The 27,490-nt window shown below is 39.7% G+C and overlaps 1 protein-coding gene across 2 annotated transcripts in view; it reads right to left on the reverse strand.

Annotated features, from left to right (window-relative positions):
• Positions 1-2,117: 2,117 nt before the first annotated feature.
• The window catches only part of braf (B-Raf proto-oncogene, serine/threonine kinase), a 36,005-nt gene continuing 10,632 nt past the window's right edge, over positions 2,118-27,490 (reverse strand). Inside the window, exons 2-20 of one of the 2 annotated variants that reach the window (XM_053314082.1) lie at positions 27,140-27,241; positions 26,753-27,040; positions 23,632-23,735; positions 19,340-19,442; positions 18,526-18,674; positions 16,218-16,337; positions 15,960-16,119; positions 14,643-14,682; positions 13,484-13,603; positions 11,970-12,106; positions 11,734-11,851; positions 9,657-9,741; positions 9,022-9,198; positions 8,863-8,909; positions 8,442-8,560; positions 8,219-8,350; positions 6,318-6,452; positions 4,065-4,218; positions 2,118-2,396 (exon numbers count right to left, since the gene is read on the reverse strand). In XM_053314082.1, the coding sequence (XP_053170057.1) occupies positions 2,374-2,396; positions 4,065-4,218; positions 6,318-6,452; positions 8,219-8,350; positions 8,442-8,560; positions 8,863-8,909; positions 9,022-9,198; positions 9,657-9,741; positions 11,734-11,851; positions 11,970-12,106; positions 13,484-13,603; positions 14,643-14,682; positions 15,960-16,119; positions 16,218-16,337; positions 18,526-18,674; positions 19,340-19,442; positions 23,632-23,735; positions 26,753-27,040; positions 27,140-27,241 (2,313 nt within the window). In that variant the 3' untranslated portion in view covers positions 2,118-2,373. The remainder of the gene's footprint in view (positions 2,397-4,064; positions 4,219-6,317; positions 6,453-8,218; positions 8,351-8,441; positions 8,561-8,862; positions 8,910-9,021; positions 9,199-9,656; positions 9,742-11,733; positions 11,852-11,969; positions 12,107-13,483; positions 13,604-14,642; positions 14,683-15,959; positions 16,120-16,217; positions 16,338-18,525; positions 18,675-19,339; positions 19,443-23,631; positions 23,736-26,752; positions 27,041-27,139; positions 27,242-27,490) is intronic. The other variant, XM_053314083.1, reaches the window with a different exon arrangement.

A 27,490-nucleotide genomic window follows, 5' to 3' on the forward strand; every position in this document is an offset into this window, starting at 1 on the left:
GCTAAGCTAGGCTAAACATGTTACAACCCTATTTTTAGTCCTTGACACAAATATGTGACTGATGTTTATCTCCTCATGTGACTCTGGGTAGAAGAGCAGGTGTGTTTCCTGACAGACTGAACTGTTTAGTAAAGGTTGGTGACAGAATGTGAGGAGATGCCTGAGGGTTATGTGACAGTATAAGTGAAAGATGTAAATGTGAACGATGCTTCAACTGTGTGCTCCACCTCCACAATATCCATCTATCTAGCCAGCAGTCTCATTCACTTAGCTCTCATCACTGTAGCTACGGTAACAGACGCGGCTGCTGGAGGGTCCATAGCTGACAACTGAGCCTTTCCTGCCACAATCTTCACAGGTCAGCCCCAGCTGATGACTTGTGCATTGGAAATCGGAAATTTTAGGTCATCAGCTCTATTTGTCACAATGCATTCTTCCATTTTCAAAAGAAAAAGAAAAGGCAAGTTGCTCATTTGCTTCAATCCATCTCTACAAAGTGCAAGTACAAGAGTCACAAAGACTAAACAAGCGTCAAAAGAAAGACTGATAGCTTCAAATAAAGAGGTTCTTAAAATAAATCTAGAAAACAAAAACAAAGAAAAACTAAATTCACATAAATACGGTAAGTAAATATCTGCAGGCCTGCCTGTACAGAAAAAGGCAAATGACGACGATAACAAAATCAAATGAACCTGTAATAACACCTACAACCCTTCACACACGCTGGAATGAGAAAGTACAGGTGCATGTGTAGAGAAAGTAAAAAGGTGAGACTGAAAGAACATTTTCGGACTTTTTCCCAGACTAACAGAACTCTCCAGAGGATTGCCGGTCCTTTCAGCAGGTAACGCTGCTGCTGTACGTTAGTCAGCAGCTGCAACAAGTAAAGGTCCCCATTTTAAGTTGAGTGCAATATTAAAGCCACATTGTCAAAAACAAAAACAAAAAAAGGAACATGACAACATGCACTTGGTGTCACAAAAAAATGAGGTTAGGTTTTTTTTGTTTTGTTTTTTTGGAAAAATGTGAGAAGCAAAAGAAGAAAACAATGAATTGCAGTGATGCTGTGTAACTACTGTACACTTCCACTGGAGCTCAGTGTGAAGCCTGAGCAGCTCCGTTTACACCAGCTTCTCCAAACACTAAAAAGAAAAAAAGAAACCACTATGGTGTAGCCTCCAAACAAAGCTGCATGTTTCCTACCATAAGAAGCAGCTCCTGTGCTCAGACTCCAGGACTTTTTCTACTGGAGATCTATGGAAACAACTGCTTCTGCTGCATCTCAGAGGCATGAGACCTTCCACACCTACCAACACCTCTAAAGCTCACTAATTCACATGCATTTCATTTGTTTTTCTTCCCAAAAGAACAGCTCCTGTTGTTGGACTTGGACATGTCTTCTATTTTCACATGAAGGTTTAAAGTCCTTTGAAAAGGTAGAGCAAAAACTCCCAGAAGATACAAGAGCAGTTTTATCACTCATTTCTAAATTTGTTAGAGGCAAACGAGAAGGCAAAACACAGTATTTTGTAGAATTTGGTCAGCCCAAAAAGAAAAAAAATAAGAAAGCAAAGGCCTGTGCTGCATGGCAGGGAGGAAAGCTTTCTTCTAAAATAGCTACCATGTCTTCCAAAGAAAGAAAAGAACAAAAAAAAAAGCTCAGCATTCCTAGAAACTGCCTGCTAAAATCTGGAACTTGTGAAATTAATGAAAGTAAATAAAAAATAGATCTATCTTTCAAGTCGTCTTCCTTCAGGGGGTTAGTTCCTGCTGAGTGACGTCCGGCTCATCTCGGGGGGGGGGGGGGGCTAACACCTGGCCTTCCATCTCAACCAACCAGACGAGGCCGCTCCTCCTCCCACATGGCCCCCCGTCCTGCCGTCGGCCCGAGTACAGTCCAGGCTGACCAACCAGCCTCCCTCCTCACCCAGCGCAGGAAAGGACGGGACGAGTATCTCCCAAAAAACCTCGACTTCTCATCTTCCTCTTTCTTTTACCTTCGTCTTCCTCCTCTGACAGGCGGGTCGATTTGTGGAGATCCATCTCCTCCTCAAAACCGTTTTGGTATGGATATCTTCGTATCTTTTTTTTTTTGTTTATTTTTTTTTTCTTTCCTTTTTGTGTTATTCAAGTTTCTTTTTTGCTGTCTTTTTAAAAAAGATGTTTTCCTAATTCTGTTTTGTCTGTCATTGTGGCTGTTTGCCTGCTGGAAGGACTCCAGTGAGGCCGCCTTCTTCAGGTTGACAGAGGAAGAAAACAGCACATTCTTTGAGACTATTTTTTTCAGTTTTTTTTAGAAATGAATGAATCCACCGCAGGGACACAAGACTTTTTGAGAAGTGACGAGGGATGGACTGGTGGGACCGTCAGCACTTACTTAAATGCTGAAAACTCCCCTGAAAAATAAAAGAGATAAGCAGGAAATTAGTATGTCAGCACTGCTGCAGCAGGATGAATCATTTCAAGTATCAGGCTTAGCTTGTTCATATCTGTTCATCACAGTTTAACTCAACCAATTCAAATGAAGGCACAAAATGAAAATGTATTTTCAGCTGAGGCAAAACAAGACTGAAGTAGAAATGCAATGTATTTTCATGGTACAGCAATCCTCATATCCACCAATATGGAATCATAACACTGACAAAAGTCTACATCCCTTCATTACTGAGATGTGTGATTGTTAGGATATAGTTATGATATACAATATATCATAACTGTTGTACAATTGTAAAATAGTGCTGTATGTAAAACAGAAAGCTTCATTTTACATTTAGAATGTGTATTTTAAGAATATATTCTTTCTACTCTTTCATTAATTGGCTGTAGCTCAGGAACTAGAGCGAGTCATCCACCAATCAGAAGGTCGGTGGTTTTAACCCTAAACTGCTCCTAATGGCTGTGTTACTGGTGTGTGTGTGTGTGTGTGTGTGTGTGTGTGTGTGTGTGTGTGTGTGTGCGTGTGCGTGTGCGTGTGTGCGAATGGGTGAGTGAGTATTAGAAACACTGTACAGCACTTTGGATAAAAAGCTCTATATGGCTCCTGATGAGCAGGTTGGCGGCTTGCATGACAGCCTCTCTGTTATCAGTGTATGAATGTGTGTGTGTGTGTGTGTGTGTGTGTGTGTGTGTGTGAAAGTGCTTTGAGTGGTCAGTGGACTAGAATAGTGTCATATAAATGCAGTCCATTAACCAATTCCAATCATCTCTGCTTTGCTGTTTATTCAATTGTTGATGAGCTGCTGTCAGTACAGCAACACATCTACAGAAAACACTGAGTTTCTTTGACAGTAACTTAACATCAACTGAAAGAACAGCAAAGTAGAAAATACTGACATTACTTCATGAATTTCTTTTATTTTTTTTTTTAAGAGAAACTAACATAAACATACATATATACCTTTTAAACATTACATACTACTCAGGGTCAAATTTGACAGAAATTTGAATGTTTACATGTCAGAGCTGTAAAACACCATATACACATTTCTTATAGCGGGACTTTTCTTAATGTGACCCACAGTATACAGAAATGGAAATAACATGCTTCTTTTTTGTGTGCAGCTGGTACACATTTCTATATATGCAATGTACAAGTCAAACCTGTGTTTATTTAAAAAAGACAAAGAAAAAAAAAATCACCATTCAACCATGTATGGGGAATTTATGAACGTGAATTCACCACCACTAACTGTATGATAAAGCTAGTATTTATAGCTGGGCTACTGTCTATGATTGCATGGCTGTGTTTCTGTATGTGTGTAGTACTTGCTCAATCAGTATATTAAGTGTAAAACAGATAATCAATTCATCAATCAATCAATTAATCTATAAACCAATATATCAGTCTACGTTTCTACAGATGTGTCTTGTTTAAACATGGTAGGTATGTTTGTCTTTTATTTTGACAGTTCTTCTCTCCTCAGTAGACATGTCTGCATTCATGCTTCCTTCTTTGATATATGGAATCAAAGAGATAACCTCACAAACACTGTGAAGACACGTGCGTGTGTGTGTGTGTGTGTGTGTGTGTGTGTGTGTGTGTGTGTGTGTGTGGTTGAGCTCACCATAGCCGCCAGCCTGGATGGGGGTTTTGGGTGAGGCGCAGGCATACAAGCTGAAGTCCTCTGTCTGAAAGCCGGCTCGGTTTAACGAAGGCTCTGAGGCGCTGCGGTGGATTTTGGGTAACGAACGAGCCAGCAACTCAATGGATGCCAAGATCTGGGAAAAACACAGAGTCATCAATCACAATCAGAATTATCACCAGTCGCAGCAAAATACAATCAATCAAAAAGAGGGCAGCAAGGTGGGTGGAGCTGCAACCTTATCCATCTTCTATGAGAAGAGCTGAATCCTGAAGAAGAGGATGTGTGCAGGTAAATAAACTGGGAGCTGGCACACTAACCAATTACAGCCTATGTCCACGAGATGTTAATGTGGTTCACTTCTGTACTGACAGCTCAGTAGATTAGCAGGAGCTGTCACTTCCTGGTGGCCTAGTTGCTTTCTGTGGATTTCTACACTGAAAGCCTTTTAGGAAATGGAGGGATTACACCTTTAATGTGAAATGTCTGTGCAGGAAGTGTTTCACTGACATCAGCTTAACACTGATTGAAAAAAACCCCCAAAAAACAAAAACAAAACAGCAATAATTTTAGAGTGTGACTTCCACTGGCATGGTTTAGGCTGAAGGATGCTCATAGATGTATCAACTTCCTCACTGTTCTTAACCTGCCTCAGTAATAGTTTCTACTGCAGCACTACTACACTGTCACAGTAGTAACAAAAAGCCAAAGTGTTGTTTTCTACCTTTCTGTTGTTTTACTTCTTGTCATTCATTGTCATTCTATTGAGAGTCAGACAACAATAGGACAGAATTTAGAAAGCACTACCTGAGCTATAAGGACATTTAAAGACCGTGTAAAGTGAATTCAGACATTTTCTTCTAAACACATTAAATAGGTCATAAATGTATTTCTAAAAAAGGTGTAAAAAGCATTTCAACCATTTAGATTTGAATTGTGGAGCTAGGCTTCACAAACTGTGTTTCAAGATTTCTATGTTCAGGATTTAGTGGGCGGGTCTGAAAATCATAAACCCGCCCCTGCTGCTGTAGAGGTATAAATACTATTACTATTATAGTCTACCATTAGCCAGGTAGCTGAGTTAGCCTTGTTAGCTGCCGAGCTAGCCACCGAGCTAGCCACTGAGCTAGCCGCCAAGTTAGCCCCTGACTTAACCACCGAGATAGCAGCCGAGTTAGCAGCAGAAAGCTCTCAGACGTAGCGTCCATGTTTCTGGTAGAGGTGGTGACTTTGATTGACAGGTGACACTTGGTAGAGGGCGGGGTTTCAGCGAACTTGACGGGCACTCCCACAGCGTTTGGTAGCAGAGAAAGAGGCTGAGTTTTACACAACTTTGAAGCCTAATTTCATTTTTAATCATTCAAATTTGGCAGGGTGGTTAACAACACACTTTTCTGTGGTATGTCAAACTCAGAACACATATTTATTCTTACTTTACACAGACTTTAATACAATTAAAAACTATTTAAGACATAAATAAAACATTGATTATCTATCTATTAATAAAGTGCAATATGCAAACATAGCAAACAGTAGCAATGTTTGTTGTAACATTACTGTACACTGTGTGCATTATAGTGACTAGACGGAGACAACAGGTCAAAATGAAGAAATGCTGAGTTTGCATCAACAGCAAATTAAAAACAGGAGCAGATCAGGAAACAGATGTCTTAATAAATATAAATATGATGAAATATAAGTTTACTGTTAAAAAGAGGAATTATTTGATGAGCTACGTGATCTTGGTGAAGTGGAAAATGACATCCACATTCTTTAGTACAGTCCACATTATGATGATTTAAGAGAGTTAATGTTTCAACAAATGGTTCGACTGAGTCCTGAAATATTTTGGAGTTCTGATTAGCAAAACATAGAAAGTCTACTTGATTGTGATGTATTTAAGGTGCATTTGTGGCTAAAGACTTTAAAAGAACGTAAGATGGACTGTTCAGTTAATACTTTGTCTGATTATTGTTTTATCTTATTTTATTTTTCTGCTTTTCATATCTCTATTGATTATTTATGCTGAATAATGTTGATCTGATTATGAAGAAAAGGTGTACACTGTACTTTAACCCTGGCATGTCTGAATTTGTGGTGTCTTGTAAGCCTATGTGGGCTGGGCATATTCATTCACCATAATACAAATCCCAATCAATCAATCAATCAATCAATCATATTTGTTTGTCTGCAAAACAACATTGCATATAAGTGTGCTGTGTTTCTTTGTGTCACCTGAGGGAAGAGGGGTCGCTCCTCTCTCTTCTTCTTCAGGCAGTCAGCCATCAGTCTCTTCATGGCCTTCGGACAGTTGCTGCGCACCTTGCTGAGGTCAGGAGACAAATAACCTCGACCCACCATGAATATGATCTGCAGGGGAGAGTAGATGCCAGTCATTGTTATATCAGTCAGCAGCTTAACATTAAGAAATATGCTGTGGGCTGGATTCAAAATCCACTGGAATAATAACAAACAATAATAATAATAATAATAATAATAATATATAGATAGATAATAATCCTAATAATTATATACAATTAAACTGGAGGAATTAGAGGAAAACAAGCCCATGTTTTAGATTTAAAGTCCACCAGTAACTTACAGCTATAGCTCCCTGCTGTTTCCCTTCAACTGATCTTGTTTATTGAGCCTGTGTAGGTTACTATCACTGTGTGCTTATTGTTTGTGTTATATAATAATTGAAATCAAACACCACTTATATTCACAGAGTACATCTATTCCAGAATGCTAAATAAGGACTAAAAACTGTCCAACTGTTCACTGACTGTTTTTTCCTGCAGTCAGTGAACCTTACATCAGTGTTCTCCACCACGCTTGTATGTTCACTTTTGACTGATGATGACACTAGTGTGATTTGATTGGTCCAGTATCTTAATGGGCGGGTACTAACAATAGATTTTAATTTCACTACAGTTCAGGCACACTAATGCTGGAAACCAGAAAGCAGATAAAGTAACAAGTTATTGTTAAGTCCAGTCTGGGACTTGAGCACTACATACTTTATTCATACTAGACTCGGTTACTAACATTCCATGACTGGAATCTCAGAGTAACCTGTACAAGGCTGAAGTTACAGGACTACCTGTAGTTGTAAGTTTACCTCTTCCTTTCTATAACATAGAACAAACAGCCTGTGTGTGCAGGTGCTGTATTAAACTAGTGAGATATACTGCTAATGTGATCAAACAAAGCTAACTATTTCCTACTTCCTGAGTGGAATACAAATATAACACAATATATAACACAATGGGTCCTGACAAATGCTCAAAGTTCTAAAGAGAAAACTGAAATCAATGTTTGTAGGTTATACAGCTGCAGAGTGGGAGGAACTATTTTGGGCGCCCCTGGTTCCTGAAGTAAATATCCCATTCATGTTTCACATACACACAGTTAGTGACTCAGTCTGAGCTCCTCTACAGTTTGGATCTGCTGGTTAAATCATCACAACCAAAGCTGACTACTGTTTCAGAAAACATCTGATTCTTTAGTAGTTGGACTGTGGACATAAAAAATGTTTTAATATAAACCTATAGGATTGTTCCCTGACCCAGCCAGCATGTCCATGTGGGCTCCACATGGGTTAAATGCGGATTACGTGGGTACTGAGTGGTCATGGGCTTGAACTGGGCACATTTGGGGGGTCCAACATGGTTTCAATATCATGGGCACACGGGAGCACATACAGTGTGAGGGTGTCTTCCTTTTTATTACAGCTGCCGTTATTTTCACCCAGCACCTGTTAAATTAAGTTTAGATGTGCGTGTATATTCAGTTTTTGTTCAATAACATGGGCTAACTGTATGACGCCATATGGGCAAACATATGGGGCCTACATGGATCTGACCCAGTTGGGCCCCACCTGAAACCCAGTCAGAACCGACTTGAAGCCCATATGGGCAAACAAAGGTGGAGCCACCATGGAAACTGCTGATAAACCCACTTGGGATCCATATTTGCAGCCCAAATTTAACCCATATGGGCCCACGTGGACATGCTGGGTAATAGGTAACCATGTGTGTTTAATGTTAGGTATAGTTCCTAACTCTGAACACAGTAAGACAGACTGTAGAAATGCATTACAGCCAGCTGTGTTAGGACTTGTTCAAACATCTCACCTGGTCTCTGTTGTTAATGTTGGAGTAGGGCAGAGCTCCTGACATGAGCTCATACAGAACAATGCCGAAGGCGTAGACGTCTGACTGGAAGCTGTAGGGATTCTTGTCCTGCAGCCGGATCACCTCTGGAGCCTGAGAGATGATAGGTTACACTGACTGTCACATGACACACACACACACACACACAGATAATACAAGCTTTACACTTATATCAAACACTCACCATCCACAGTATAGAACCAGACAGCTGCTCAAACTGGTGGGAGCCACTCCAGCGAGACTTCACTGTGGCCAGACCAAAGTCACCGATCTTCACTGTCAGATCCTCGTGGAGGAAAATATCTGGAGGGGTGGAAGTCAAGGAAATACTCCCCAATCCACTTCTAAACTCTTAACTATGGCGTTGTGTTTTCTGAGGACAGAGGTTATAAATCAACATCATCATCAGATCAGGATTTGCAAATCATTGTATTCTGTTTTTATTTATGTTTTACACAACATCCCAACTTCACTGGAATTGGGGTTGTAAAATAAACTAGTATCATTTTTTATAGCTGCCACTGTGTGTGTTAAAGTAAGCAGTGGATCTGACGAGCACTTTGACAGTGTGTGAGGTGACTGAAGAATGAACATTGTGAGGATACTGTTGCTCTTCAGATCTCTGTGGATGATTGATTTGGCGTGCAGGTAACTGAGGGAGAGAAGACAATGACAGTTAGTGGACTGACAGCAGGAGTGGTGACCAGAGACTGTCTGTGTAATGGGTTAGGGTGGGGGGTGGGGGGTGGTGGAGGGAGACTCACTCCATGCCCTGGGCGGTCTGCCGGGCGATATCGATGAGCTTGATCATTTCAAACTTAGTCTCGATGATGTGCAGGTGGTGGTACAGGCTGGAGCCTTCACACCACTGGGTTACAATGGCCAGCTGAGGCTTGGTGGTGTAGCCCATGAACAGCAGGATGTTCACATGACGCGTTTTCCTGGGAGGAAACACACAAAGACAAGTTTGGCTCCAATCTAATCTAAAGTGTGATCACTAACTGGACTTGAGACTAACTGAACATTACTTTTTATTACATTGTTATATCCTGTCTGGATCTGGTATCCTTTTGATTGTGTATTGTATTGTGCTGTGTGTGTTGTCTCTTCTATTTGTATTTTATCTATTTATTTGCTGTCTCTTCTATTTGTATTCTTTTTTTAAAATGTATTTATTTATTTATTTTTTATTTATTTAGTAGGGACTACGGATGCAAATTAGCAGCTTTGCTATAATCCGGCATGTTTACAGTGATGTTTAAATATCGATGTTCAATCCAAAAATAAAGTATTTATTATTATTATTTATTATTATTATTATTTTGTACAACTCTAAAGAGCCATTATACCTCCTGTCAGGTCATAAACCTACTGTTAAAACAGTAGGTGACAGAGTTACCTGAGGACTCCCACTTCATTCTTGAAGGCCTGAAGCTGTTGTGGTGTAGGAGCAGTGACGTTCAACATCTTCACTGCCACATCACCTGAGAGGACAGAGAGGACAGAGAGGACATGTCAGTGTGATACATACTGCTTCTACACACATGGATCTACACCACCAGCATCTCACAACAAACTACCACTACAAGCTTCATGTCTTTTGCTAAGTCGTTTTGGGGGAGTAGAGGTCTTCACAGGTCCACCTCAACCCTAGAACCTGAACAAAAACTCATAAAACTTTGCAGCCATGTTCAAGCCAGTAAATATACCACCACATGACTTTCAGACCTTTTGAAGTGTTAGAGATGCTCAAAAACTCATCAAACTTCGCAGTGTGAAGTGTTTGGGTGTGGCAAAATGGCTCAACCCCAGTCAAAGACCCCACCATTTAAATCTGATGTACATGTACAAAATGTAGTATGCAGATGTATCATCTCCAGACTTTTGGAGCCATACCTTAAGTCTAACAGAAGTCAGTCATTTTTAATTTACTGTTAAACTCCTCCAGGAGAGTTTAACAGCCTGACAGACATCAGAATACAACTCTAAAGTCAACTGGGTGACAGTCCATGTTGTGCAAAACATGAAACAGGAAGTTGTTGTAACTCCTCTTTATATTGTCCAATCTGCCCAAAGTTTCAAAATGTCTCCTTATGTAACAAACATCCTATTTACATGAAATGTACATGGTGTGGTGTACACATGCTATACATCAATATGATGTATCATTAGTGGGTGTTCTCTAGTGCCACATAGTGGACACATGAAGTGATAATTACCTCTGGTAAATGTATTGCTGCATTGATATTTCACCTGTGTAGTATTACCTACAGGCAACAGGAAGTGAAAACTTACTATAACATAATTCATCAAATGTATACACAATTTCCAATAAGTCATCTCCAGAGCCATGTACTGCACACAGGAAATGATATTTTACCCATTCATTGTGTGTCAACAGACCTATGTGAGGTTCCTCGCTGCTTGTAGCTCTTTGTTGTTTGTTGTTTTGTTTGTCTGTCTGTACACTGTTCTGTACTATTCTCTTACAAGAGATTCTTTGTGTGTTTATAGAAAATCAATAAAAAGATCAATCTGAGAAGAAAAAAGCATAGTTATAGCCTTTTGTGTCTGTGTGAAATATAATTTCCCTCATATGATGTCTTGAGTCAGCATGGATTGGGTCTTTAGATGAAGGTAAGGTAAACTTTATTGACCCCTAGCAGGATATCAAACTTGACATGGTGACATGATAAAAACATTTATAAAATGAAATACAATATATAATAAACAATCACTAATTATTTAAAACTACAATACACATAAATTCCTTCTACTACAAGTGTGCAATGTTTCTGGGGTTAAACAGTGAGGACAGTCTCAGTCTTATTAGTGGGAGTGGGAGGTACTGTACAGTCTGATGGATGATGGTATGAAAGAGACCCCAAGTGCTTTGAGGCACATGGCTGCTCAGCAGAGAGATGATTGGGGGGAGGGGGGGGGGGGGGTAGACTGAGCTGAGGTTACCAGACCTCTTTCTATAGCTCCTCATCTCTGCTGGAGGCTAGCAGCGCCATCATGCTACATTAGCCACCACTAGCATAACGCTGCTAAATCTCCAATCGAGCTGTCACCATCCAGGTTGCATCATCCAACAATGTTATAGGAGTGCAATGCTATACTGATGCAGTACTCATGAGTCGGTACAGTTTAAGAGGCCAGGAAATGCTGTGAATGATGGGCTCAGTCCCATATTAAACCTCATCAGTCAATAATAAGATGCTGTTATGCTCACAGTTCCAGGGGGAAGAAAGAAAGAAAAAAAAACTAATTCGGAGAAAAAAAAAATCCCTCTCAATAGTTTTTTTTATTTTACATGAAGGGAGAAAATGATATGATGATATGTGGTAAAAACCTTTTATGTAGGAATCCCTGGACATTAGCAGCAGAACTCTATAATAAATCATGTAATTGATGAAGAGCATGTGTTAGTAGATACAAAGGAAGATGAGAAACTATAGAAGACTGTTACTTACCATGCCATTTCCCCTTGAAGACTGTTCCAAAGGATCCAGAGCCTATCCTCTGACCCAGAGTGATCTGACCCTCAGGGATTTCCCAGTCATCACTAGAGTCCCTTCTCCCCAGGGTTTTCTGTTGCACAGAGACACACAGTGAGCACGAGCACGAGCACGAGCACGAGCACGAGCACGAGCACGAGCACGAGCACGAGCACGAGCACGAGCACACACACACACAGTCAGGCTCTCACCATCTTATTGCGATCCTCGGACGAGGACGACGACTTGCGCTCTCTCTGTTGGCATGGCGACTTCTGTGGAACCTTGACATTGGTCAGAGAGCCAGGTAAAGAGGCGGGAGGCGTGGCCGACAGCCCTGTGGTGGAGCCTGGAGGAGGAGGAGTGGGAGGGGGGGGGGGGGGCCAGGGACGAAGAGAGGAAGAAACGGTGAGAGAAGAGAGGTGAGATGAATAAGAAACACGGATCATAAAAAAAAAAGAAGGTGAGAGAAAGCAGAGGAGCAAAGAAAAAAGAAGAGGTTTGGGAGTGGACAGGAACTAAAGAGGCTGTATCTACTGTGTGTGTGTGTGTGTGTGTTTGGTCACATGCAGTGGAGAGGTGAGGGGGTGTTGGGTTGGATGGCAGTTAATGGTTTAATAATCCATTGCTGTGATTACTTCTTCTGACAGGATCACAGAGGATTTAATGATGTTGACTAGAACAGGAAGCTGGTTTTAACTTCTCCAATGAGGCTTTTTATTAACCTACAATCTAAACACCCCCTGAAAGGTTGCTTCCAGTACAAAGATAGATGCATCATGTGTTTATCTCCATGTAAAATATCCAAAAAAACCCCAACATTGCAATAATTACTAACCATAAATTATAAATGATTTTGTTAAGTCCTCTTCTTCTGCAATGCCACCAAATATTTATCTTGATGCACCCAAATACTAATATTTACAACCTAGTGAAATATTTAAATCCTGATCTACTTAACAATACGTTTTTCTTCTTGTTCCTACAGTTGGATGTATGTGTGCACAGTTTGTTTTCACATTCATCTGCTGAAATCTTGGTCCAATATTCAACTTACAAGTGTGATGTGGAAAAAAAGTCAAGAACAAGGAGACAGCATGTGTCTCAACTTTTAAAAGAAACAATATTAAATGGAGGGAGGAGTACATGTCATTTTAAGGATTAGATAATGGTAATCACACTTTTTTTTGGTGGAAAAACCACATCAGAAACACATTACTATCTTTAACATGTCTTGAAGGGATCTTTAAATTCTGTTGATTATGTTGTCTTTCCATGTAAACTGAACACCATCCAAACCATATTTTGGTAGATATTTCAGTACATTATTAATGAGGCTAATGCCTGGAATCAGGACATCTGCTGTCACTTACATTATTATTACTATATTACATTTACACTATTATGGAATACATCTTAAAATAGGTCTTACATTAATTTATAAAACTGATTAAAGGACATTTTCAGCAATCAAAGCACCATTCATGCAGTGACATGTGTCTGATCAGAGTAGAGGTGAGATCTGTGAGCAACCTGTGAGCTGTCAGGTGTGTGACAGAGAGAGCATGTGAGGACATAAAGAGGGTAACAAGAGAGATAGAGAAAGAGGGGAGGGGGCACACAGTGGATGTGACACAGGGCTGGGGGTGGTGTGTGGTGAGTGGGGGGGGGGGGTGAGGAGGTGTGGGTGGGTGAGGTACACAGGAACACACAGAGGCCTAACTACCTCGGAAAACAGGCTCGGGCTCAAAATCAAACACTATGTCATTGGGGTAGGAGTATAGGAGGGGGCTTGAGGTCCGTGTTCGGTGCTTCCTCAAGCAGCGGGCGGGGTGGGTCGGGGGGGCTGCAGGGTAAAGAGAGACAGACAGACCATCACTGCCACTCACCCTGCCCCTCTGACTACTAACTAACTAACCAACCTACTATCCTGCTAACTGACTAGCTAACTGCTGTCCTCTCACTACACTACACTGTTAGCATGTTAGCTTAGCTGTGTTTTTAGGGTCGCGCAGCCAAATTTCACATTTTAAAAAGATATTTCTAATAGATTTTAGTCTCCAACTATTCAGGAAATAAATGTGTTTTTACTCTGATTATGAGAGAATACATAATAATATCACAACTGTGTCTTTAGCATAAACAGAGCTGGAGTCTGGACCTGGTTAGCCTAGCTTAGCATAAAGACTGGGAGCAGGGGGAAACAGTTAGCATGGCTCTGTCCAAAAGGTTAAAAAAACACAATGTCTGGTGTTTAACCATACACAACAGATATGTATAAACAGTTTCGTGTAGCGCTAACCAAATAACAAATGGATAAAATGGTTGATTTTTCTCATATTTCATTAAATGTTGATGAAAATGAAACATTTTATTAATCAATGTTTACTTCATCGGTAACTAAATTGAGGATATGTATAATTAAATACACCTACCTAGCCAGTAGCTAGCTTAGCTTAGCTAGTTGTTTAGCTCCAACACAGAAATGTAATATGGCTATGTATAGGTTGCTGTGCTCTGCATAGAAATGAATTAATTACACCAATTACTTCACATTAATCATTTTCACATCATTAGGACCATAATGATTTACTGTCAAACTTGCAGGTGATTTTATTTTCACTAAACTTATAATATGAGGTTGGAACATGTATTAGCTGCATGTATTCCTCTTCCTGTTTGGACTGGCTGAACAACTAAGTGTAAGAATGAAAAAGGTCTGCTGTTCTTCCACAAACTGACTGGTGGGGTGCAGGACTAAAAACAACTGACTCAATTTCTCGGGTCTGAACTTCACACACACAAAAGACCAAGAGCACGCAGACGCGGGATGGTGGGAAAAAAAGCCACAGAATGAGCATGAAGTCTCCTACTGTGATCCTTACCTCCATCTGACCTCGGTAAGCCCTGATCTCGAATCAGATCCTAAAAAGAAGGGAGGAAATTAATAAGATGATCGAAGTTTAATGTACAATTTACTGTAGCTGCACTCTTAGAACTATTGTCACAGTAAACGTAGCAGCTAGAGTTGCACCCAAAATTTCAGATCAAGTACAAGTACTAACATCAAGTCATTTTAGTGGCAGCACATGGAAAAATATGACAAGTGGTAGAAATAAGAAGTTTCCACATGAGTTAAAAACATTTTCCACTTATCCTGAGGCATCAGGATTCTATTTCATTCATAAAAATAACAAAAAAGAGCTCTGGAGGACAGTTCAATCAAAATATGTCTGCTAAGATGTACTGTCACACAAGCAGGGCTACCATGTTTTCAAAAAATGATTTTAAACTAACATTATTTGTTGTAATTCATTTGAATACGACATATGTATCCTAACTAGGGTTGCAAAATTCCGGGAATTTTCAAACTTGGAAACTTTCCATGGGAATTAACGGGAATTAACTGGGAATTTACTAAACTGAAGGTATGTTCTTATTAGGGAACTTAAATATAGTTGTGTAAAATAATATTTTAGCATAATCCTGACTAAAACAACCAGATATCATGCAGTACAGTTGAATATCTATGCTATCTGAGACCACGCCCGCTACATGCACTGTGCATTCCTCCATCACATGCACAGATGATTTCTACAATTCTGGACCACACTTTTGAGCCCAGAGCACACAACAACTTGAAGCCAGACTTTTGAGCCTGTGGTTTTGATGACATTATATGGTAATATATTTAGGGATATTTTTATGTGTAAGTGCTATATTTAGCCTTATGGTGGTCAAAACCAAATAAACCACAATTTATACAGTAAATATCACTTCAACAGACAGGAGTGGAACTTTGATGTTACTAGTTATATCATTTGCACCTAAGTAAATAACAATAACAAATAGTTTTAAAAACATCTTGTATATTATGAGTTGTATCTCCACCAGGATACATTGGACACATCCCCCTCAGGGATGTGTCCCTGTCGGGGATGTGTAGCTTCACAGACACATTGTTGTATTTTTTCAGAGTTGTGTGTGAAACCATTAAGAATAATAACATTTAGTTGCTTTTTTAATATTAAATTATAAATTATTGTATAATGATGGAATGACACACAAGTGTCTCTCAAAGCACATTCTGTGATGGCAAGCCGAAGCCAAGGCTCAAGACTTTTCAGGTTTTCAGCAACATGAACATTGCTTCTCTCTGGTTTATCAGTCGTGGTCCACACATGTATCAGAGTCACACTCACATCGATGTTGACAGGCTCGATGGTGTTGATATGGACATTGGGAGCGGAGGACGAACGGTCCCGCTGGCCAAACTGGTTGCGGTGGTCCTCCTCGTTGGGCCGGAAGCTGGGTGGGATGGGTATGGACTTGGACGGGGACACAGTAGTGTGGCATATAGACCTGGAGACAGGAAATCTGTCAGTGGATAAGATTGTAAACAGAAATTTTAGGACTTGTTGTTGGAATGAAAACCCTGCAACATTGATTTTAAGACTCACCCAGTGGAGTCAGATGGGGGGAGTGAGGGGCAGACCTCAGACACGGGGGTGGTTCCCTCTGAGGAGACCTCCTCCTGGGTGAACGGATGATGCTCGAAAAACTTGGACACTAGCAACAAGCTGCAGAGCACAAATCATCAGGTTTATTCATTCATTCATTCTTCATCATGTTTGACTGGAGCATAAATAACTGAATAAAGAGACACTAGTTTAAGTCATGAGACAAAGTAAACTGAGCTTTTCTGGGACAAATATTTGTTCTATTTGATCTCATTGTAAGTTTGTTGCATCTGTGATATCTAGAAAAATATAAAGATCCTCCACACATGAAAAGTATGAGATCGTCATGGGTATCAGCAGATACTTAATATAAAACGTCTCTGAATAGGATCTGGACCAAAGCATCTACATGTCATTCATCTCCATTGCTACATATGTCCTGTACCAGTATCCTCTGTTCCATCACTTTTTGTTAACTCATGGTATTTGTTGTAAATATTAAATGATTTTATCTGGTTTATAATCTCGTTTTGTTTATTGATTATTATTGACTTGTATTATCTGTTTTTATTATAAAGTATGTTATAATGCATTTATATTTTTACACAGAAAGATTCAAGTCTATATTCATAACACATGACATCACTGCAGCACAGTGCTACAGAAGCTTCAGTCCTGGTCTTTCATATACAGACCCTTTCCAAAAAATTAGAATATCATGGAAAAGTTGTTTCATTTCCATAATTCCATTCAAAAAGTTAAACTTTCATAGATTATAGATTCAGGGCCCACAATGTAAATGATTTCAAGTATTTATTTGTTTATTTTTACCTAATTTGGGCTTCCATCTCATAAAACCCACGAAAACAGGAATTCAAAAAATTAGAATACTGTGAAGAAATCAGCCCAAATTTTATTTTTTAAATTAAATTGCTTCAGTGTGGTTCAATTGTCTCAGTTTGGTTCAATATGGGGAAGACTGCAGACATGACAACTGGCCAGAAGACCATCATTGATACCCTCCATAGGATGGGTAAGCCACAAAAGTTCATAGCTGAGGAGGCTAGCTGTTCACAGAGTGCTGTGTCCAAGCATATCAATGGAAAGTCTAGTGGAAGGGCAAAATGTGGCAGGAGAAGATGCACCAGCAAAAGAGATGACTGTGGGCTTCAGCGGATTATCAAACAGAGAAGATTCAAGAATCTGACAGAGATCCAGAAAGAGTGGAATGAGGCGGGAGTCACAGCTTCAAAAACCACCACATTCAGACGCATCCGGGAGATGGGCTACAACTGCTGGGTTCCTCGGGTCAAGCCACTTCTGAACCTAAGGCAACGTAGGAAGCGTCTCAACCGGGCCAAGGAGAAGAAGGACTAGACTGTTGGCCAGTGGTCCAAGGTCCTCTTTTCCGATGAAAGTAAAGTGTGCCTTTCATTCGGGAATCAAGGTCCAAGGGTTTGGAGGAAGACGGGTGAGGAACAGAACCCAAGCTGCCTGAGGTCCAGTGTGAAATATCAACAGTCAGTCATGATTTGGGGTGCAATGTCCGGTGCAGGTGTTGGTAAACTCTGCTTTCTTAAATCCAAGGTCACTGCAACAGTCTACCAGAATGTTTTAGAGGACTTCATGATTCCTTCTGCTGAGGATCTGTATAGAGATGCAGATTTCATCTTCCAGCAGGACCTGGCCCCTGCCCATACCGCCAGAAGCACCAAAACCTGGTTTGATGCCCATGCTATCACAGTGCTTGACTGGCCAGCCAACTCGCCGGACCTAAACCCCATTGAGAATCTACGGGGTATTCTCAAGAGGTAAATGAGGGGCACCAGACCCAACAACAAAGAAGAGCTGACAGCAAGCATCAAGGAAATCTGGGCTTCCATAACTCCCAATGCCACAGGCTGATTGCCTCAATGTCACGTCGCATCGAGGCAGTGATTAAGGCAAAATGATTCCCAACCAAGTATTGAAGACTGACATATTGTTTTGAAAGTACCATATTTTGATTGATTTGATGTGATCCTAATTTCTTTTTTTTTTCTGCTAAAACTGAGAAGTTAATAGTGATTTCTTCACAGTATTCTAATTTTTTGAATTCCTGTTTTCGTGGGTTTTATGAGCTGGAAGCCCAAATTATGTAAAAATAAACAAATAAATACTTGAAATCGTTTAAATTGTGGGCCCTGAATCTATAATCTATGAAAGTTTAACTTTTTGAATGGAATTATGGAAATTAAACTACTTTTCCATGATATTCTAATTTTTTGGAAAGGGTCTGTATGTGTGTGTGTGTGTGTGTGTGTCTTACTCTAGTTGGTCGTAGTTGACACACATGAGGGGAACCTCAGTGCTGCAGCGCTGGTGGAACTTGTATCCACAGGTCTGACAGCGGAAACCCTGGAACAGCAGCTTTCTGCAGAAGTCACAGAAGGCCAGTGTGAAGAAGGTCTTCCTCACCTGTAAAACACACACAAGGATAGAAAACATCATACGTGTATCATATCTTTATTATCTATCACTGGAAACAAGTTGCAGGATTTGTAAGATTGTGATTGTTTTTTGTCCTCTGTCACATTTAGGGAACATAATCTACACAGATAGACAGTGAATAGAATGTCCTGCTTCACACACACACACACACACACACACACACACACACACACACACACACACACACACACACACACACACACACACACACACACACACACACACACACACACACACACACACACACACACACACACACACACACACACACACACACACAGTAGTATTTAGATCCTTTACTCATGTAAAAATACTAATGTCAGTGCAGTAATAGTATGCATCACCACATGTGACTGTTGTACTCATTCATAATATATTATGAGACATAAAATAATGCAAAAGCAGGATTTTACTGTTGTAGTGGGTTAAATGGAGCTAATTTTGAAGTCATTTATATAAGACTGTAGCTAATGATTAGTTTCATTATAGTTCCAACAGCTGATTATTTTTTACTTGGTTTTGTAAAATAACCAGAAAATAAATAATAATTGAATGCCTTAACTCCTACAATTTCAGATATTTGAAGACATTTTTCTGGACCCTGTCTGTCACCGTGGTCTAACAGTACTTACAAAGTTGTGTGTGGTGAGTGGCACGTTCTCCAACACTTCAACATGTAACTCCTCTCCTGTCAGCCAGGAGATGTCTGTGTCCCAGCCAATGGGCTTCTTCTCTCTGAGACAGGAAGTGGAGAGTAATGTGAATGGTTAGAATAGCTCCTAAATGTAGATTAGTTCTTGAATCATTTTTTATTAGCTCTTAAATGTGCTGCTTGTCTGACAGATGGAGTAACTTTGATCTTCTAGCTGAAGTGGCATGAGCTGCAATGTATGTCTCTGATCAGCTGACACACATGTTAATGCCAGGTGGAAACAGAGCCTAACATGTGACCTGTCATCATTATTCCTGTGGAGCAGACCACATCTGGAGCTGGCCCATGTCATCATGTCTGAGATACAGTCTGATCATATCCTTAAGAAAAAAAAACCTCGTCCTGTTATCTCAAGCTGCCTTTAAAATAACCCAATGAGCTCCTTCTCTGCAAATGAGGAAGCAGCAGAGCTCACACAGCAGCAGCATCACTTCCTGTGGCCTGACAATGAGCCACCATGACATACAGTACTACTGATCATATGTTCATACTAGATGGAGATGAACTCGTACTGGCAACAAACAGACCTTAGACATTGAAAAATACATCAAGATTGAGATTACATCATAATAATTCCACATGTATGGTATTTGACATGTTTCTAGATCAGGGTAGGGTAAGGTCACTTTAGGGGCCCCCAGGGGACATTCAAACATTGATTGACGCAACAGTATTCTTTAAAAGTTATTAAAAAAATTTAATAAAGAATAAAAACAATTTCCATACTTATACTTATACTATATACAATAAACATAGATGAGTGGGAGTGGGAGGTACTGGGAGCTGTGGTGTTGTACAGTATAATGGCTTACTTATGTGACTTATGTATCATACCTCCTGTCACTTATGTGGTAAGACTTTTCAAGTCTTACTAACAAACTTCATCAAAATGAGGCTAGAAGTGAACATTCATTCAACAACCATAAATCAACCTCTAAAACTAAAGTGTGTTTAAAGTGTGTTCTGTGGATTCTAGGGATGCAACGGTACTCAGTAAAATATTGAACCGTTCGGTCCGCTCTGCACGGAACAACACGACCTTATGGACCGCGGGTTTTCGGTTTCGCAATTCATTTTGCATTGATGCTTTACAGACCACTGTGTGTGTGTGTGTGTGTGTGTGTGTGTGTGTGTGTGTGTGTGTGTGTGTGTGTGTGTGTGTGTGTGTGTGTGTGTGTGTGTGTGTGTGTGTGTGTGTGTGTGTGTGTGTGTGTGTGTGCGCGCGCCTGTCCAGGCAGGTGAAAGGCCCTCCCCGCGAGTTAATGTCCAATCACTGTTGTGCCTCCACCCACTCAACCCCTCTCACACAGTAACTGGAGCAGGTTCAAGGTGCAGCTCACACACAGAAGTGGAAAAAAGAAAACAAAGAGGCATGGCCAGCACTAGCTGAGGAGTTGACAGAGAAAAGTTTGAAGAAGCATCGGCTTCATTCAAATCTCCGGTGTGGGTTAATTTCGGTTTCGACGTTGAATACATGCAGGCGTCTCCCAAAAACCGAGGTACGGACCGTACCGTGGGTTACCTGTACCGCTGCACCCCTAGTGGATTCTACACACTAACACACACACCGTTTCCACAGAGAACATTTCTAACTGTCATTCTTCAACAGTGTGACTGTGAGCACCACAACACATACACAACACATACACAACACATACACAACACATACACAACACAACATGTACACAACATGTACACTTTAATCACCACCACTGTACTGGGGAGGAGATATATTATATATTCATTTCTTCTGTACTGCTTTGGTAATATACATTTCTGATCTGTCATGAAAATAAAGATTATTTGAATTTAATTCAATTGGGAGATCTAGACACATAGACCCAAAACTATCTACAGTCAGCTCAGTGATAAATAAGGATCGGCAAGTTGAGCAATTCAAGAATATGTTAAAACTAGTTTTAAAAGCAGCATCAGGTTTGTTCAAATGTACATTTAGTAGTTTTGTTGGTTTTATATCATTTAAATGACATTTGCACCATTTTTTACCAAAAGTAAGACTGAATGCTCCTGAAAATGTCAAATGGTGTAACCACAAAAGAATGATAAATATTAAATATTGTATCACCTACAGAGTATTTAAGTGGACTTATACTAATAATGACTTCATTTAAAAAAATCAATTTTGTTAATATTGAGCAGGACATATCCTAAAAACAAACATTTGTTTCTAAATAAGTATGTATGTAAAATTTGTTTTAAAAAAACACAGCATTACGTTGCAAAATTGGATTATATTTATTCACATTTATTTTTCTGTATATAATCAGATTTTGATGAAGAAATAGTGCTTACACCAGTTGACAGTGGGTTGCGTCACATTATTGACCAATGTACACACACCATGAGAGGGAAGTGAGACAATATGTTGGATGTAATTCACGATGGACTGATCATTTTATTACTGTGTACTGAATGCTTTTCACACAAACATCAAATCAGATTCAGTTGTGTGTACTACAAAAATATACAAGCAGCTTTAAATAAAAATAAACTGTAATATAACATACTGTACCAGTGTGCTGATTATTCATTTCCAGTGCTGGTGACAAATATGATGTGAGTTTTATTTTTTGTATATATATTAGATTAGACTAAACTTACTACAAGCACAAACACAATAAAATGCAGTTTTGCATCTAACCTGAGTGCAAACTAGTAAAGTGCTGAAAAGAAGTTGTATGTACATGTGAGAATACCAAACTGATACTTTGATAGCTCATACTGTATTGTAAAATTAACTAAATAAGCCAAACTCAAATGACTTTAATTCTGTCTTAATGTAAAGCAGTCATACAAATAGAACATAAGGTATAAAATAAAGAAGGCAGCTCTGACTACTTGAGACTTTTCTATTTGATGCTGCAGACATATTTCAATCAGCTGATGCTCAAGACATTAAAAGATCCACATGTTTTAAGGCATACACACAACAATCTTTACATTGAATAATAATGCGTGTCCACTCATTTTTTCCCCTATAAAACAAAGTTAAATTACGTCATTAAAATCAATAATATGACACCTTCTCCTCCCATTGCCTCAGTCAAATGACTATCAATCTATGAATATAGATTGATAGTAATACTTAGTATTAGTAATAGTAATACTTTCCATTTTAATGTCTTCCTGCTGGGCATGAGATGTAAAGTGTGTTGTCAGTGTGTGTGCACTGGAGGCTGCAAGTTTCATCACACTTGTGTCAGTTGCATAATGAACGCTGATTGACTGCAAACTGTGATGTCACAAATAACACTTGTTGGTACATGCAGAGTCACAGTAAGAGAAGAAGAAGCAAAAAGGACTTTTGACTGAAGGAGAGCAATTTAAAAAAAAAACAGTCAGGTAACGATATGAACTATGAAAGAGGTTGTCCTCTCTATAATCATTCCTCCTGTTCATACCGAATATTAAAAGATCTCCTTCAAATGTGCTTTCAATGTAAAGTGATGGAGGAGTGTGTCCACTGAGTCATTTAAATGTAGATGTGAAGCTTCTATGAGGCTTCTGCAGTCTGAGCTTCACTGCTGAATCCTGCAGGTGCTTCACTTCATGTTAGTTAAAGATGTCACTTAAAAGGAAATGTTCACAATTCTTCAAATCTGTCTTAAAGCAGCAGTCAGGTGACCATATGAAGAGTAAAGAGGTGTTCCTCCTGTTCATACTGACTATTTAAAGATGCCTTCAAAATACACAGACATGCATGTTTTAATAGTCAGTAAGAACAGGAAGAATAGGACTGTATCCACAGTGTGTCTACACAGTCATTTAAAGTAGATGTGTAGTTTGTATTGAGCTTCAGCAGTGTGAGTTAGTCATATAAAGTGATATCTGACACATTAACAGTCTTTTTAGCATCAGATTCCCGCTTAGTGTTTTCTGTTGAGCTGTGGTGGAAGTATAGTAACAAAAAGACTTTGACACTAAAAACACTGTAACATTGAAATATAGAAGATGAAGATTTGACTCATTCAGACGCTGAAGCTTCATATTAGCTTCACATCTACTTTTAAGTCCATGTTTACACAGAAGGAGGACTGTGGATTTAATCCTCCATCACTTCCATTGCAAGATCTTCTGATGGTCAGTATGAACAGGAGGAATCATTACAGCAAGAAAAAACTGCTTTATTGTTCATTTGGAAAACTGAGAAACACACTTGAGAAAATAGTGAACTGATCCGTTAAGACTTACCCGTCCTGTACTCTGTAGACTGCGCAGCACTCTGGAATCAGTCCTCGCATCATCAGAGCTTTCTTCAGCGAGTCTCTCACAGTCATCCCACAGCGAGCCGGGACCTGAACGCAGCACAGAGACATTGAGCCAGCTGACAGGCAGCAGACAGAGAGGAAACCAGCTGACACAACCACAGCTAGTTAATGTTGAAACATGAAACTGAGATTGTTCCTTGGAGCCATTCTTCATGGTGAAGATGGGTGACTTTTCTTCAATCTGAAGCACATGAAGAAAACTCTCTGGAGTGGTTTCAGCAACTAGCCATTCTTTTCATTCTCTGTTAATATGGTGATTGTTTTCTGAACTCAGTGACTAGTTGTGTGGTGAAACATGTCCATCAGTGTCTCCCTAAGCCAAAGATGATCTCTTTAAAAAGGTCCACAAGCCAGAGAGAAAGTTTACTGTCTCAGAGACCTCTTAAGAAAATATTCACATTTGAGAAGCTGGAATCAGAAAATTTGAACATTTTAAAATGACTCCAAATGATTCATTGATTATCAAAATAGTGTCAAGTTTATTAAATAATGAATATTTGCAGCTGTAGATGTTTCAACCTTAATGAAATTTTAGTTTAGTTTAATATATTTCCATCACTCAAATACACATGTAAATAAGTGAAGTAAATCATCGTATGTGCTGGTTATAGAGACATATAGTGAGCTATAGTACAAGGTGTCAGCTGAACATGAGCTTATGACACTTCCACTGACTTCATTTGAAACTTTCTGTTTTTAAAAATCACTGATTAAATGCATCATCCAGTGTGAGGATGAACACACACACAGTGTCATGTGACTTCACAGATGAACTTCTACCTTCTATTTGTCTGCTGTTCATCTCTTTCACAGTTATGACCACGAGTTCTCAGTGAACTCTGAAAGCTGTTTATCATTTCTATGAAACACTGAATGAGGAAGCACAGGAGCTGATGTAGAGAACATCAACATGTATGACACTCATTTCTTTTTTTTTAAATTTATTATACATATATTAATCATTTGGTTTGTTCTCACTTTTATGTGGTCATATCATTTTTAGTTATATTGTGTCATTTTGAACATTTTTAGATTTAAATAAGCCAGTTTGGGTTTTCTGCCTCTTCCTGCTCTCTATATTATGTCATTTTTGTGTGTACATTTTAACTTGTGCAAAATAAACTAAACTAAACTGATGGCTGCATCTCACTCTACAGACGACAGCATCAACAGCCACTGTGTTGCATAGCAACAAAGAATTCTGTCTGTGTTTGTGTTTGTGTGTGTGTGTGTGTGTGTGTGTGTGTGTGTGTGTGAATGACTGTGTGTGTGTGTGTGTGAATGACTGTGTGTGTGTGTGAGTGAATGACTGTGTGCCCTACGGAGTAAAGCAAGAACTGTGCAAGCTCTTTTTTTACTTTGACTTCAGGTGTGTTTGTGGGCTGCAGCTACTGTGATGCTGTTTGTATCAATATACATAATAACAATCACACCTATCAATGACTTGCAATGATTTAGTAAATGACTATGACTATTTTATACTCTTGATATTTCTACTTTAACTGTGATCATGATTGTTTCTTATCAAGTTCAGTTGTGCTGTATGCTGTGATGATGTTCTATGTCACTGTTTATTTATTATCATCATTATTATTGTGTTAGTTGCTTTTTTCTACTGTCACTGCAAAGACATTTCCTCTTGAGGGACAATAAAGCTCTGAACTGAACTGAACTGATGTAATTAATTGACTACAATGATCTGGACTCAGATCAGTGGCTGAAACTGATGGATGACTTCACCAGTGGAAAATATCTTATTTATGTTGATTGAAGCTTTGTGCTGAAATCTTGACTGGATGAAGAGAAGCTGCAGTAGTGACAGTGTTTTGCTGCAGGTCTGATGATGGCTGATTAAACAGCTTCCTGCAACAACATCCTCTCTGACAGCAGTCTCACTGTAGATGTATAACTTCTCATCTACTCGCCTCACAAACACACATAACACTAATCTGATGAATGTTACTGTCCACAGCAGGAAACATTCAATATTTAAAAGACATCTGTAAATAAAATTCATTTAAAAAGTCCTTTTGTGGGGGAAATTAATTCAATGTTTTTTAAGATACTGTGTTAGAAGCGATGACCATTGACACACTCTTCTGCACAACTATAACTCTGTTCTAAGATTCAGGTTAAGAGGAAATGTTTTAAAGACTGTGTAAAGTGAATTCAGACATTTTCTTCTAAACACATTAAATAGGTCATAAATGTATTTCTAAAAAATGTGTATAAAGCATTTCAACCATTTAGATTTGAATTGTGGAGCTAGGCTTCACAAACTGTGTTTCAACATTTCTGTGTTCAGGATTTAGTGGGCGTGTCTGAAAATCATAAACCCGCCCCTGCTGCTGTAGAGGTATAAATACATTCAGCACACACTACTACTACTACTACTACTACAGTCTACTGTTAGCCACCGAGCTAGCCGCCAAGCTAGTAGCTGAGTTAGCCGCCGAGCTAGCACAGAGTTAGCCGTCGAGCTAGCAGCTGAGTTAGCAGCAGAAAGCTCTCAGACCTAGCGTCCATGTTTCTGGTAGAGGTGGTGACTTTGATTGACAGGTGACACTTGGTAGGGGGCGGGGTTTCAACTAACTCGGCGGACACTCCCACAGCGTTTAGTAGCAGAGAAAGAGGTTGCTTTTTACACAACTTTGAAGCCTAATTTCATATATTTGGCGATTTTTTTAATCATTCAAATTTGGCAGGGTGGTTAACAACACACTTTTCTGTGGTATGTCAAACTCCGAACTCATATTTATTCTTACTTTACACAGACTTTAAAAGATTTTAAAGCAGAGTTGTAGTGACCAGTCAATTCTATATCTCTCATATCTGCTTCTCACAACAGTCAAGAACCAAGAAGGAATTACTGGCACAAGAACCTGTTCTGAATTTATCGTCTTCAAATAAAAGAATACATCACATTTTGGTTTCTTCTAAGCTTTGAATAATCCTGTTGACACCATACAGAACAGGGCTGTATGTAGCGGTCATGTGATGATCACCACAATGCTCCAGGGATACGATGAGAGAGTCACACATACCACTGTCCTCTGTTTGTTGGGCAGGAAGACCCTGACGATGGGCTTCTGGGGGGAGCGAGGGTTGGCTCGGCTGGCGTCGGTGGGAGTCTGCAGGACAGCCAAGGTGTTGGGGGCAGAGGGGAAGGCCTGAGCCCCTCCTCCGACCCCGCATCCTCCCATCTTGACCTCCAGGAGAGGCGGCATGGGAGATGGGGAGCAGGAAAAGTCTGTACCGTTACCCATGGCCTCCAGCAGCTGCTGCTCCCTCTGCTGCAGGGCATCCAGCTTACTGGTGTACTCTTCATAGGCCTGCAGGACCACACACACACACACACACACACACATCAACACACACTCACATGTTGTGTTCTACTGCAGCTACAATTATTAAAACTCCACCTCTCTTACCTCCAGATATATGGAGGGAGGATTGTGTTCTCCTCCAAACTTGTCCAGCAGAGCCTCTAAGTGTTCTTGTGTCAACTTGATCATCTGTTTGATGTTCCAGATCTGTGAGGAGACACACTGTTAATGTTCCACTCATCACAACCCGCCAATCAAATCAGGCTGCTGTCGCACTTTACACTCAGTGCTTTTTAAAACTTTTTTTTAACCTTTATTGACAGCAGTGTTTCCCACACATAGACTAATTCGTGGCGGTGCGCCACAGATTCAACACCGGCCGCCACATATTGCGTTTCGTTATTAATTTTTTTTTTAACGCTAATTAAAAAATATGCATCGTATTCGTTAAGCTGC

This window comes from Scomber japonicus, chromosome 23, assembly GCF_027409825.1.
Source record: "Scomber japonicus isolate fScoJap1 chromosome 23, fScoJap1.pri, whole genome shotgun sequence".
Lineage (NCBI taxonomy): Eukaryota > Metazoa > Chordata > Actinopteri > Scombriformes > Scombridae > Scomber > Scomber japonicus.